General features: G+C 48.6%; 1 protein-coding gene and 1 long non-coding RNA gene across 4 annotated transcripts in view; both read left to right on the top strand.

The window, feature by feature from the left end:
• The window catches only part of LOC136317149 (uncharacterized), a 221,203-nt gene that overhangs the window by 26,782 nt on the left and 179,872 nt on the right, over positions 1–14,549 (top strand). For all 3 annotated transcript variants that reach the window (XR_010727844.1, XR_010727843.1, XR_010727842.1), the window contains exons 2-3: positions 3,928–4,208; positions 4,383–4,508. This is a non-coding gene — a long non-coding RNA (uncharacterized lncRNA). The remainder of the gene's footprint in view (positions 1–3,927; positions 4,209–4,382; positions 4,509–14,549) is intronic.
• On the top strand, positions 1,425–2,512 carry FAM156A (family with sequence similarity 156 member A). The gene is given in 4 exon segments (XM_066249730.1): positions 1,425–1,771; positions 1,774–2,050; positions 2,052–2,134; positions 2,137–2,512. Coding segments are annotated over 4 exon segments (597 nt in total). The 5' UTR covers positions 1,425–1,638; the 3' UTR covers positions 2,241–2,512.

Here is a 14,549-nt window from a genome sequence, read left to right as displayed (position 1 = left end):
AATAAGTAAATCAGAAAAAAACAAGAACTACATGATTCCATACATTGGTGGAACATAAAAACGAGACTAAGAGACATGGACAAAAGTGTGGTGGTTACCAGGGGTGGGGGGAGGGAGGATGCAGGAGGGAAGGAGGGAGAGAGTTAGGGAGAGGCGGAGGGGCACAGAGAAAACTAGATAGAGGGTGACGGAGGACAATCTGACTCTGGGCGAGGGGTATGCAACATAATTTAATGACAAGATAACCTAGACATGTTTTCTTTGAATATATGTACCCTGATTTATTAATGTCATCTCATTAACATTAATAAAAATTTATTTAAAAAAAATTGAAGTAAAATTTATATTTCATAAAATACAAAGTTAGGAAGTGTACAATTTGATTAATTTTAATAAAAGCAGACTTCAGATAAGATCTAGAAAAAAAAAAGATATTGGGCTCTGCACACCATTGCACCTGGTTGAGTTTTCGCAGTTTATGGCTTTTCAGTAATCAATTCATTTTTGCTCACTTGCTGCTTTCATAGATGTAGAGTTTAATGTAGCATTACCACATTGCCCTTTCCTATTTGCTAGGTCTATAATAAAATCACTGCTTTCATTCCTGCTACTGGTGACTTGTTTTCTCTCTCAATCTACCCCGTCTGCTAGAAGTGTATCAATGCTACCAATCATTTCAAAGAACCAGTTTTGACTTAATTGTGTTTTCCTATTTTTTTTCTTTTACGAATGTCATTGATTTCTGGTCTTGTTCCTACTAAAATAAATTCTTATTTAGACTTCCTACGCATTTTCATTTCCAGTCTTGAACAACCTTTTGACTAATAGGGACAGCCAGCGAGGGTGATGGTGAAAATTTAAAAGGGTGTATCAGCCAGCTGCAAGTGCTTAAAATTGAGTGAAAGTCTACTTTTTTAAACTGTAGGAGTACTTATGAGAAGAGCACATGTTATTTACACATTGGTTGTTCTTAAAATCATGCTTCGGAATAGTTAGTAAAAAGTCAGCAGGGCATTATTAGCATGGTTGACTGCGGCCCCTCATTTTATATTCCATGTCATATGGAGGCAATAATGGACCTCATTTCTAAAACCCTTAATGTGCGCCATCAAAATCTGGAGCTCTTGCCTGACCTGTGGTGGCGCAGCGGGTAAAGTGTCAACCTGGAAACGCTGAGGTTGCCGGTTCAAAGCCCTGGGCTTGCCTGGTCAAGGCACATATGGGAGTTGATGCTTCCAGCTCCTCCCCCATTCCCTCTCTCTGTCTCTCTCTCCTCTCTAAAAATGAATAAATAAATTAAAAAAATAAAAAAAAAATCTGGAGCTCTTGAGATGTATTATCCCACTTAACACGCAGAAGAATCTGAGGATAGTTAATCATCCCCATTTTAGAGCTTGGAAACAGGACAGGAGAGGTGGGATGACTGTTACTGGGTTTTCTTTCTTCTTTTATCGCTATTTGTTGCAGTCGGTGTTCTTCTGGCTGCACACGTCCCTTCATACCTTCTAGCTCTAGGAGAACCTTCATCTTCACCTTTGTGTCCAGGCCCGAGGGCTGCCTGGAGCTTAGAGCACAGACTAGGCCTCCAGGGATCCACTCTAGAAAGGCACCTCAACTCTGATTTCTGAATCTTCCCCGATGACGTCTGAAAAGACCTCCTGGGAAGTCACAGCAGCCTCTCATAGTTCCCTCTCAGAGCTGCTACTGAGGGGCCTCAGTGACCTGAAGCCCAGTCCTGGCACCAACTCCCCTCCCCCACGAGAGGGGCTGCTCCACAGCAGTAGAGAGATGAGAGAACCCTGCGAGGGAGGCAGTGGCCAAGGTCAGCGTCCCCTCAGAGGAAGAAAACATTTCTCAGACACGTGCCACGGACACACCGCGATCACGTGGCTCCTTATCAGGCTCAGAGGGAAGCCAGAATCTCCTCCTCTGGTGACTGAGATCAGAATTGATTTAGGTGTGAATGTCGATACCAGCAGAGCCATAGGCCGAATGTTTGTGCGATGCCTGCGGAGAGGAACGGAGCCCCACATTCCTCCTGCTCAGAAACTCGTCCAGAGCCTCAGTGGCTTGACCCTCAGCCTGGGTTCCAGCGGGCCGGGCCTTCTGCCAGCGGGGCTGCTCCAACCGCAGAAGGAGAGGGGAAGCTCCAACTGGAGAGGCGGCAGGAAAGCTAAAGAATGTTCCAGAGGCTCCTAAAACAGCGGTTGAAAGAAAACTGGCAATCTCACCTCCCCTGACGAAAATCTGAACGGAGTCCATACACATGCTGCTGTTGCCGGATCCTGGGCGTGGATTCCTTTCGGGACCAAACAGTAAGCAACGGTTGGAAGAATAATTCAAACAGTTTATGACTGAACATCCGTCCTATCAGCATGAGTATTGGTCAGATCCCAGGAAGGTCCTAACCTTTCCTGCCTGCAGTCGGACCGCTCTGAGGCATTCCTGAGGCCAGGAGCCGTGCCCCAGTGCTCCTCCAGTCTGATGCTCTGACTCCGTGATGCATGCTGTCACTTCCACTGCCTGGATCTCTGCCGTTCCTCCTGTGCAGGTCTCAGTGACATATACAGTGTCCCTGCACTGAGAGTGCCTGGGTGATGCCCCTGTGCGTTTTCCCACTTTATTGACTGCCTCCAAGAAGCAGCCCTACTAATGCGGGAATGCACATGTGCTAATGAGAGATTGATCAGTTTCAAGAATCTCAGCCCAGCCTCAGCAGGTGGTGGCGCAGTGGATAGAGCGTGACCTGAGATACTGAGGATCCCAGTTCTAAACGCTTAGGTCATGGGCTTGAGCGCGGGCTCACCTGCTGGAGCACGAGGGTCACTGGTTTGAGCATGGAATCATAGAAATGACCCCATGGACGCTGGCTTGAGCCCAAGGTCGCTGGCTCGAGCAACGGGTCACAGGCTTGGCTGGAGCCCTCCACCCTGCTCCCATTAGGGCACATATGAGCGAGCAATCAATGCACAACTAAGCGCTGCAACAAAGAATTGATGCCTCTTATCACCCTCCCTTCCAGTCTATCTCTCCGTATGTATCCCTCTCTCTGTCTGTTTCTCTTGCTAAAATAAATAAGTAAATAAATAAATAAACAACCGAAATATTCTTAGCGTAAAAAAAGTGTGGATTCCTGACCTGTGGTGGTGCAGTAGATAAAGCATCGACCTGGTTTGAAGCCCCGGGCCTGCCTGGTCAAGGAACATATGAGAAGCAATACCTACGAGTTGATACTTGCCAGTCTCCCCCCACTAAAATCAATCAAAAATAAAAACTTTAAATAACTTTAAAAAGAAAGTGTGGAAAGGAAATGTGGAATTGGAGTGTGGTGGTTCGCCATTGCGTTCTTTGTGTGAGCCGTTATGAATGTGCGCTAAATGCCAGTAGATGCCTCCCTCCTCTTTACACTGAGTGGCATTCCCCCTTGAAGGAGTTTCTGATGGATCATGTCATTGTCGCTGCCAAATAAATATGCATATTAAAGGAAACCAACTTTAGAATTCATGTTAGTTCATCTGTATTGGTGTGTCCTTTTCAGATCTGAGGTCACTACGGCTCAATCCAGAGCAGCAGATCCGAGTTTAGCAGGAGGAGCAGAGTTGGGAGGCGGAGCAGGGAGCGCTCCAGAGAACACAGTCCTGTCACTGTTGGAGGCCCTGCAGCCAGAACAGCCTCCAGATCATCCGGCCGAGCCAATGGAAGAGAGCCCTGCAGCCCAGGGGAGATGGAAGTCCAGTCCGTGCCCACAGTAGGGGGCCCTGTGAGCTGGGTCGGGGTCCCCTGCACAGGGCTCCAGGGGCCAGTCCTTATTGCCTGTGTCCCCGGCTTGGTGAATGTGCTGCGCTGTTCCGTGCCTGCTGCATGAGAACCAGAACACCATTGAGTTATTAAGAGTCGGGATTTGGACATAATGCCTTCTCATTACAGGAGTCATGAATGATTGAGTCTAGCCACCCCAGCTCAGAATCCGATGATGGGTGCCCAGGAAGTGACCGTACCGTCCATCCGGAGTGAAAATGTGTCTGCATTCTGCCAGTGCGCGTTCAGCCGGTCCCCAGAGCGGCATTGCTGCAACGACGTACAATCTCCTGCAGACGACGTGGCTTGAGAACAGGGCCGTCTCGTAGATTCTGAACTTGTGACCTCACAGGAGAGTGTTGGAGCTCCGTGGACCCTGCTGGGCTTGTGTCATAGGCTCAGGGTTGAAGGTCAGTAAGGCAGGGCTTGTCTTTCACTAAATACAAAGGCCTGACTTCACCCTGGTCATTCTGGGTGTGCGGTGAGCAGGGAGAACATGGCATTTTACTTTCATTGATTGATTCCTAGGAGTCAGGCTGTATTCTACATACTTGCACATGTCAGCTTATTTCATCCTGTCCCAGAGACCACTTGCTGAGCAAGACTTCCATCCCAGTGTACGAGGTGGGAGAGCGGAGTACAGGGAAGGTGGGGACTGTGCCCAGCTGGCAGACAGCAGAGTGACGGCCTCACTCCAGCAGACACACCAGGTCAGTCCTGCCAGCCACACTCGTGTACCACTCGTGGAGGTCTCCATCATCTCCCGTGCCTCCCCGCTGCATGCTGGGCTGGCAGTGGGAGTGGGGAAGAGGAGGAATCCCAGAGCCAGTCCCTGCCTTGGGGAATTAGCTTTTAATCAGGAAGAGAGGCCTGACCCTATAGGTGCGGTAGAGAGTGCGTCCTGGGTCCCCTGTGAGGCAGGTGGCCAGGAGAAGGGAGGACTGAGAAGGGCCAGGGTGGGTGACGTGGCTTGAGGGCCTCGCTGAGGGTGACGCTAACTGCTGAGTTTTCTATCAGGGAGGCACAAGGAGAATGAGTGGACGGGACAACCTTGTGGTCAGCCACCGTCCTCCCCACCTAAAGGCTCTGTCCCCATACCCGAGTATGGGGTGTAGGAGGAGATCTGGGGTCACATCTGAGACAACATACTGTGCTGAGTGACAGACTGGGTGCCAAAATCCAGTGAGGTCCAAACACGTCCAGCGAGTCCAGTTCTAGTCCAGAGGTACCGGAGATGGGGGGAGAAAATACTGGGAGAGAACGGGGCAAAATGTAACACATGGGTCAACTTGTATGAAATTCCCAGAGAAGGTAAATCTACAGAGACAGAAAGTAGAAGAGCTGTCGCCTGGGTCCAGAGGTGGTACCGGGATTGACCGATAGCAGGAACACGGGGTGTCTTTTGGGTGTTAGAAATGTTCTAATACTGGATTGTAGTGATGGCGGCACAATTCCTTCAGTTTGCTAAAAGTCATTGCATTGAACCGTAACAGGAAACTATACCTCAACCAAGCTATTTAGAAAATGCAATGCCGGTGTCCCAGTCAGTCACAGAGAGAAAATTATACCATTGTTTTTATACCAGCAGGGATCCCTGTGACTCTTCTGTGGGCCTGCATCCTGCCTACATGACCTGTCATCACCTGCCTCCTCAGGTGTCCCAGACGTCCCATCCAGAGGGGGTCGCTGAGCGATAAGGCCAGGAGTGATGAGTGCACAGGTCTGTGCCTGTCTCTGTGTGTCTGTGTGTGTTTCCACATAGGTGTGCTTTGTATGGACGTAGTGGTTGCCTCTCAATCCGTGGCTGAGGACAGGCTCCCATAAGCCACTCTGCATCTGAAATTCCACTTAGCTGTTTCTATTCTTCAGGAGTCACACAGACCCAGCTTCAGTTTCCTTGGCAACAAACCCCGGCCTTTACCTTCAGCCTCTGATTAGAGGAACACACGCAGTCGGGAGAGGCGCTGTCCCCTTTACAGAGCCACCTGCTCCAGCTCAGGGACACACTGGGAATGTGCAGCAGAGTGGTAACCAAGGCAACAGAACCCCAGCTGCCTTTCCACCAGCCAGGCCCTTCTCCATCCACTCTGCCACCTGGTGTCAGGCAAGCAAGGGGAGGAATAGCATAAACACATTCCTCAGTCCTTGAAAGTGTTCTAGATATGAAGGTAATATGAAGTAAGTGTACAGAGGCGGAGTAAGGTCGGTTGAGACCCTGGCGCAGCAGAACATGTTGGGCCCCTTACATTAGAAAAAAGTATCCAATTGAAGTTTTGCAGGGACTTTTCAGCAGTCGGGGCCCAGGGCAAACGCCCAGTGCACCTGCCCTTAAATCTGTCTGTGTAAGTATGCGATAAACAGCTCTCGAAAGAAAGGAAATATCCAAAAAAGCTTTTAATTTCTTGGCAATAGCAACCATGACTGTGGAGCCCATGATTCTATTTAAAACCAACAGATGTGAGGCCTGGTCTGTACTTACGTTTCTCAACTGCAGCTGTGCCTCGAGTTTCCCTATAGTGTGTTTAAAAGAACAGGTGCAGGTGCACCGTCGCCAGAGGCTAAACTAGTAGATCTGGAACGTGGCCCCAGGGGGAGCATTATTGAACATTTCTCCTTGAAAGCCTAGTTTGCAGCTGTGGAAACAGAACCATTCTTTTTTTTTTTTTAATAAATTTTTATTAATGTTAATGGGATGACATTAATAAATCAGGGTACATATATTCAAAGAAAACATGTCTAGGTTATCTTGTCATTAAATTATGTTGCATACCCCTCGCCCAGAGTTAGATTGTCCTCCGTCACCCTCTATCTAGTTCTCTGTGTCCCTCCCCATCCCCCTAATTCTCTCCCTCCCTCCCTCCTGCGTCCTCCCTCCTCTCACCCCTGGTAACCACCACACTCTTGTCCATATCTCTTAGTCTCGTTTTTATGTTCCACCAATGTATGGAATCATGTAGTACTTGTTTTTTTCTGATTTACTTATTTCACTCCGTATAATGTTATCAAGATCCCACCATTTTGCCGTAAATGATCTGATGTCATCATTTCTTATGGCTGAATAGTATTCCATAGTGTATATGTGCCACATCTTCTTTATCCAGGCTTCTATAGAAGGGCTTTTTGGTTGTTTCCATGTCTTGGCCACTGTGAACAGTGCTGCAATGAACATGGGGCTACATGTGTCTTTACGTATCAATGTTTCTGAGTTTTGGGGGTATATACCCAGTAGAGGGATTGCTGGGTCATAAGGTAGTTCTATTTTCAGTTTTTTGAGGAACCACCATACTTTCCTCCATAATGGTTGTACTACTTTACAGTCCCACCAACAGTGGATGAGAGTTCCCTTTTCTCCGCAGCCTCTCCAACATTTGCTATTACCCGTCTTGTTGATAATAGCTAATCTAACAGGGGTGAAGTGGTATCTCATTGTAGTTTTGATTTGCATTTCTCTAATAACTAATGAAGCTGAGCATCTTTTCATATATCTGTTGGCCATTTGTATTTCTTCCTGGGAGAAGTGTCTGTTCATGTCCTCTTCCCATTTTTTTATTGGATTGTTTGTTTGTTTGTTGTTGAGTTTTATGAGTTCTTTGTAAATTTTGGATATTAGGCCCTTATCTGAGCTGTTGTTTGAAAATAACATTTCCCATTTAGTTGGCTGTCTGTTTATTTTGATATCAGTTTCTCTTGCTGAGCAAAAACTTTTTATTCTGATGTAGTCCCATTCATTTATCTTTGCCTTCACTTCTCTTGCCATTGGAGTCAAGTACAGAACCATTCTTATAGAAGAAATCTAACATCTGAATTAGTTTCTTCTTTACAAAGAGAGCAGGTTATCATCACTACCTGCTGTGCTTGGCCAGTAACTTCGGATGCGGAAAGGAGAATGCCTGTCAAAGTAAATGTGTGGTTTAAAACTGACATCGTACTTGATCCTCTTCATGTTTCTGAAACCAAAATTGTAAACTTAAAACCCCGCATTTGCTAATGAAACGTATTACCACTTACTTTCAATGGAGAATCCTTGTGTTTAGTTACTTTAACAGTTTGTAAGACATTATATAGATAAGTTTGTGAGACATATCACAGTAGTTCTGTGGAAATTACAGATGGCTGAGATTTGTATCCGTTCATGTAAAAGATGTGCTGCTAGGCTTTACCAGTAATTTTGTTGAGTTGAATCTTTAACGTTTATTATGATTTATGTAATCAAATTAACTCATGTGCTCCTGGAATGACGAAATAGGTCAGGATACTTGTGAGGAATAGTTAGCGAACCCTTGTTTCACGCACAGCCATGAACGCTCGCCTCAGCAGACATTGTCTTTTGGACATGATAGGCTGATTCAGCTGTGTCCTGACTCACTGAGTGGAGACATTCTCTCTTGAGTTCTAAGAGAAGATGAGCATTTCAGTGTGTTGAAAATATTACAGGGTACAGGTTTTCCTTGCAGTTCCTGGGGAGGACCCAGCCAAACCAGAGCATAAGCCCTGCTCAGGACGCCTCAGTGAGTCTGCCAAGAAGGAACCCTCACAGGGGACCTGACAAACATCTTTGGCATCACGAGGATCAAGGTTTAGCCTTTTCCAGAGAAGGTCCAGGTCATTCGGGGAACAATGGAGATCACACCTAGCGGCATCCATACGATTTATGTTTAAGGATAAGGGTGTCTCATGGGCAGTGTCCACCCATGGGACAGGGAAGAGAGGTTTATACATGCCTTAGATTTGCAGGCTGTGGGACATGCGAGGTGAGATGCCTATTCGTCTCGGCCTATAGGGACTCCTGGGCCCAGATGAGATTTCATAGGAAGACTTGGTGATGCAACAAGCCATCATCTTTATGGGATAGAGATGAAAACGAGGCAGGTGGGTAAAAGCTCGGAGTATCTCTAGTCCCCGAGGGATCACATGTAGAATGAGAAGAGCACAGGGCACAGGTTGGAAACCGGGTGGTGGGAGTGGATGATGTAGGCAGGGATGAAAGAAAGCACCAGCAGGGAACCAGGGTGTGAGAGAGAAGAGGAAAGCAAGACAGGCTGTTGTCGCACTCACTAAAAAACAGAGGGATCTGAAGAGGGTGTTTGGTTGTGTTTAAGACAGCATGGGGTTCCTTGGTTTGGCAACATGGAGCTCTAGCACAAATAAGCAAGGAAATGTTCCATAGATGGGCACACTGAGGAGGATCGAGAATAAACCAAATAAGGATGCTACTGCAGCTTACACAACCAAGACGCTTAGCTATACAAGCGTAATACAAGCACAGGGATTTGGGAGTTAACAGTATGTTATTTCAGTGTATAATCCACTTAAAGAGAGAGAGCACCCCAAGAAGCAGCGGTTAATGGGATACCGTGCCCATCATTAGTAGTATTCCTATCTGCATGAGAATTTAGCAGCAGGTCGGCCCACAAGGCCCAGGCTGCGCCCCCGACCTATTGCCCCGAGCCCGGGTGCGCGGCTGTGGAAGCGGCCTTGCGGGGACTCTGGGGCTGGTTCTGTGACCGTCCCTGATAGACATGGTCACCAGGAAGAGTCCTTCAGCCACGGGGACTGGGACCTGGCGCGGAATGGCGGCGGAGAACAGCCGGGTTCCGTCAGGTCCGTGTCCATTCGGTTTCTGCGGACGGCAGGGGGCAGTGGGGCCCCGTGTGAGCGCCAGGCCGCCTCTCGCCCCGCCCGTCCTGCTTGAAAACGCAGCGCGCCGTCTTCCTCAGTCGGAGGCTGCGTTCTGAGTCTGTGCGGGCCGACTCCCCTAAGTTTGGCAGCCTGGGTGGGGTCGCCTAGCAACCAGTGTGGCTGCCTCTCTGAAGGGCGTCGTCCTTGCTCTCTCCCCGCTTTTGGAGAGGGGGCGGGGCTGATGGGCCTAGAGCAGTGGGTGTCAGTCAGGGCAGTCCCTCAGCTCCACTCTGGACAATGTGGGGGACAGAGGAAATACAGTACAGTCATCAAACCCCGGTTTCGTCATCGCATATGGACCATGAAGAGTAGAAGGTGCCTTTTCAATATATATTAAGTTTCATTTTGGCACTGGACGTTTTGAAAAGTCATCTTTACACTTTAAGTTCTTACTGAAAGGTAATGGAGACATTTTGCAAGCTGTTGAAAGCTTTTGCAAATCTCCCCTTTCCCTAAAAAAAAAAAAAAAAAAAAGAATTTTTAAAATTTATTTAATCGTATGATTTTTGAGAGGCTAGGGGAGAGGGTGCAGGGAGAAACTTGTTCTACTTATATATGTGTTTAATGCCTGATTCTTGTATGTGCCCCTTCGGGAGATCAGACCCTAGACCTGCTGGACCAGGAGGAAGCTGTAACCATGTGAACTACAGGCGGCGGGGGAGGTTTCTGTAAATGTTGAGTGGAAGAGGCCATGACCTGTGACCCAAAGATAGCAGGGCAGGTCCCCTTTCTGGGAGCAGCAGCTGCAGCACATGCCTCTTGTATTCTTTTTCAATCAGCGCTGCGAGGAGGACCTAACACTGCGTATATGCTTCGGAAATATTGCGAGATGTTTCCAAAACTTACTTTTATGGTCGTATGATCCACCTTTTCCTAGTTCTGTAAGCTAGCACAAAGGCTTTCCACGTGTTTGATTGTGGGTTTGTTTGTCTGTCTGTTCTCCGTTTGGTCCCTGCAAGTCTGCACTTCTCCACGTCACTCGAATGACTCAAACTCAGATGTGTGTTCCTCGGCCAAGTTAAACGAGCAACTGAAGGCCCTTTGGCTTGTTGGTGACAGGCTCGGGACAGAGCCCAAGTTTTTCTGGAGTCAAGGCCTTTTTCTTTGCTCCATGAGAAGTTCAGTGAGACGAAAGTGAACCAGAAGTAGCACAGACTGGCCTTGGCAGAGAGGGTGCATGTTTGACCGTTACTCCCCGTTTTCATCAGCTCTAATACACCGGAGTCTTTCCAGAAGGACCCTGCCCTACTGCATACTCACGCCACAGCAGTTTGATTCTACAACGCATCCTAAGGTGATTTTGTCCAGTGGGCAAAAACCACACTCACCCTAGCCAGCTTCCCTGGGCGACTGATTTGGGTCATGTGACAAGCTCGAGTCAGGGTGCATAAGGAAGGAAACACCAGCACGCTACTGGAATTGCCACCCGTTCATCCGACAGTGAGTGGTGTGTCTGAAAGAAGCCCCCTCTGACTGCAGTGGTCTTTCTCTCCCCAAGTCCAGCTGATAACGTTGGACGCTGCTTCGGCAGTCCCCGTGACCCGGAAAGAGTCCCAGGATTCTCAGCAGATCACTTCATTTGAGGCAGTATTGTACACGAGTAATCTAAACTCGTTTCTCCCGACTACGTCTTCCCCACACAGGCGTCCCTCATTGGACAAGCACTTCTTCCCCAATCTGTTCTTCCCGTAGGTCTCCCGGAGGCCCTGCCTGGGCCGGGTTCCGGAGAGCTCTCTCTCAGGTCCAGCTCTAGCAGCCCTTTAAGTTTCTTTGATTTCCGGGCCGGCTGTTTCCATGGTTTTTGGAGGAAGAGTCGGGCTCAGATGCCGGTTGAACAGACAGGCGGGCACATCTAGGTAAGGCTGTGGCGACAGAGGCCCGGCTCCCGGTACAGAAACTCCTCCTGGTCTTGCCTGCACTGGAATTCCTTGCAAGAAAGGTTGATGTTTCTCTTGAGAGAGGGTTCTCTCTCCCCAGGTGAGTGGACAGGAGATCAAAGATCTCCTCAGGGCTCAACTCAGTCCCACACACAGGAAAGGGGGAGTGGAGAAGAATGAAATGAATACGAGGAGACCGGGTTATCCTCGGGAGTACCAGACGCTACAAGTCTGTCCTCAGCTGAGGTCCGGGACGCTGCCAAATAACTAGACCCGCCCTTGTTGCAATGACAAGAGCATTTGAAGGGAAAGCTTCCACTTTTTTTTTTTTTAATATTAGTTTTAAATCTAATGCATCACCGCTCCCTTTTATGAAACTTGACCGAACCCTGAGTTACGGACTTGCATGACGAATGGCAGCATCATCAGAAAACCAAACTCGATACAAATTTGGTCCCAGTTTCTGGCTTCTTCAGTTTTCCCGACATTTCTTTTCCAAATAGCAAATCCTACTGCTCTTGCATACGGTACAGAACGGCACGTTTGGGGGTGTTAGTGTGGCACAGACACCCTTGGTCCGTAACTGGAGGGTGTAGAGGAGACGGTTCACTGTCCCGTTCAGTTGTGACTGCGCGGCTTGTGCTCTCAGCTGTCACGAAATCACGGGGCTCAGACGTCCTGAACGTACACTACGTGTCAGGAACTCCGTCCGCTAAGTCCTTTGCGTGTGGTGCGATGCCATTCGGACAGAAACTTCTTCGGGCAACAGCAGGTTGGTAACATCGTCCCCACCCTCCAGACCAGAGAGAAAATGGCTACTGAGAGAGATCACTGCCACAGGGTGTCCGGATGGCGTGGACCTTATGATGACTCAGGGGGAGGTTTCCTGGAAGCTCAGGATCAGGAGGAGCGGGCGCTCCCCTTGATGTGTGAGCATCGACCCAGTGGTGACTGTGCTTCATGCAAGTGACGCTGTCCAGCTCTTTGCTTTGGATGCTAGGAAACGGCGTCAAGTCATTGGGAGAACTTAAGGAGAAAAGCAAACCCCGTAGAGCAATTCAAGTAGAGGGTAGGGATTTCCTCCACAGGAAGGGATGTTTGTCTCCTTCAGACCAGGTCACTGTCAGAGCTGAAGCCCACTGGAGTTTGGATAAGAAGGGGAGTGGGGGCGGCGGCGGAGGAGAGAGGTACAGGCCACAGGGAAAGGGGATGAGGAGCCCTGAACTGGGAACAGAGAAGACAGGTCCAGGACTGCGGTCGGTCAGGTTGCCTTTTCTTTGACCTGTCACAGATGTGTCACCGGAACGTCTGCGAATTGGTTCCAGCTACTCCTGTCTCCTGCTTGGGTCCTTGGAGCTAACTCGCCCCAGAAGTGGTCAGAAGACTTCCTTGAGAACTGTTACTGTGGGCCTCATTGTCCGTTACCTCTTTGATTTCCGGGCCGGCTGTTTCCTCGGTTTTTGGACCGAGGTGGTCACAAACACACACAAGTCAGCTGGGAAGTAAAATAAAAGAATAGAAAACAATTTTTTTTAAGGAGAGAAGGCTGGAAGCAAGGCACGCTGGGTTCCCTGCACGTGTTTTCCAGCATGTCCCCACCCCACATTAGACCAGATAATCTCGTGGACAAGACAAACTGCTGGTCAAGATGAACCCTTTCATCAAGAGCGGATTGTTTTCAGAGAGGGGAGCCCAGGGGTGTGCAAGGCTCAGGAACCGAGTCCAGAAGGAAGGCCCGGGGGTGAGTCTTGGACTCCGAAGGGGCGCTCAGGGCTTCGGTCTTCTGTCCTGGGTCCCAGCGTGGACGATCTGTTGGGACGGTCCAGTGCTGCAGGGCTGATGGCATCGGGTGCCCTGATTAGCCGTATTCCTGTGGGAGTGAGAGGGACAGACAGCAAACTAGAGACACACGGAGTTTGCGAGTTAATGTCACTTCTGTCTGGCACCCTTTGGTTTTCCTTTAGTTTGTCTTGTTTCACAATTCTCATTTCTCCTTTTTCCTTATTTTTCTCAAGTACACCTTTTGTAATTCACTGAAGCTCCTTGTACGAATTCTCCTCGATTTGGTTCGCATAAGGAGGATTTAGAGGAAATACATAGGTGTTTAATGGAGGGAAAAAATCATGGATCTCACCAATACAACAAAAATTATTTTAAAACAATAGGACGGACGTTGCACCTCTCAACTTAGAAATCATCGAATTCAATTCTCGGTAGCTCGGGACACCACCGCGCAGGCCCCGGGTGACTTTCCAGATGAGAGGAATGTGATGTGTAGGCTGGTAGGATTCCGTGTTAGGCAGGCATGGATTTATTGACAAAGGCTGTCCTACCCCTAGTTTGGTATCTCCAAAACCATGTAGGGGCAGGGCGAGATCCATTTGGCTCTGCCTGGGCCAGGTTGAGTTTCAAGAAACTACATGCATTTACTAATGTCAAGCATACAATCCTCACAACTCAGTATGGGCTACAGAACTGTCACGAGCCTGCACAAACCAAGGTGACATGCTAAATCTGTGGAAAGAGGTGGGAATCATGGATGATTAATTTTCTTTTGTGTTTTCTCTTTCTTCACAAGTGGCTACACTGAGAAGAATTTCCTTTACACCCTGAGGGCCAAAACGATGGAGTGAATGAAGGACAGGTGTCCCTGTGTTTTCTCCATACTCGGCCCACTGGACAGGAGCAGGGCAGCCCCCGCCCTGGCCTCAGGGACTACAAGGTAAGGATGCCGGAGGCCCGAGGGAACCGGTGGGTCTCAGGTGTTGCAGATACAAGGTTAAGCATAGACAGAGCAAATACAGCTCCCGTCCTTAGGAAGGTGCCGGTGTGGTACGTGTGGTACTTCCCTTTGAGGTGGGAGTCACGGGTTGTAGTTGCTTCCTATGGCAGCTATGGAGTCTAGCCTTTGAGTCTGGAAGACTTCATATGGTGTTGAGAAGACAAATGAATACCAAAGATTCAAGCCCTTCCAAATGATCTTTAGACTATCTACCCTCTTGCTTAACACCCGAGTTTAGTAAAAGCCGCCAAAGTCTCAATGCATAACTTATCTGATTGTGTGTGCAAAGCACCTTCCGTGTGTGTGTGTGTGTGTGTGTGTGTGTGTGTGTGTGTGTATAGGGAGGTCCTCTAAAGACATTTATCACGAATGATCAGTGGTCATCCATGGGTGATGCAACTGTGGTTTGCATT

Source organism: Saccopteryx bilineata, chromosome X (genome assembly GCF_036850765.1).
Source record: "Saccopteryx bilineata isolate mSacBil1 chromosome X, mSacBil1_pri_phased_curated, whole genome shotgun sequence".
NCBI classification, from domain to species: Eukaryota; Metazoa; Chordata; class Mammalia; order Chiroptera; family Emballonuridae; genus Saccopteryx; species Saccopteryx bilineata.
Note: the sequence above shows the minus strand (reverse complement) of the source record. Positions and strands in the feature narration are given on the sequence as shown.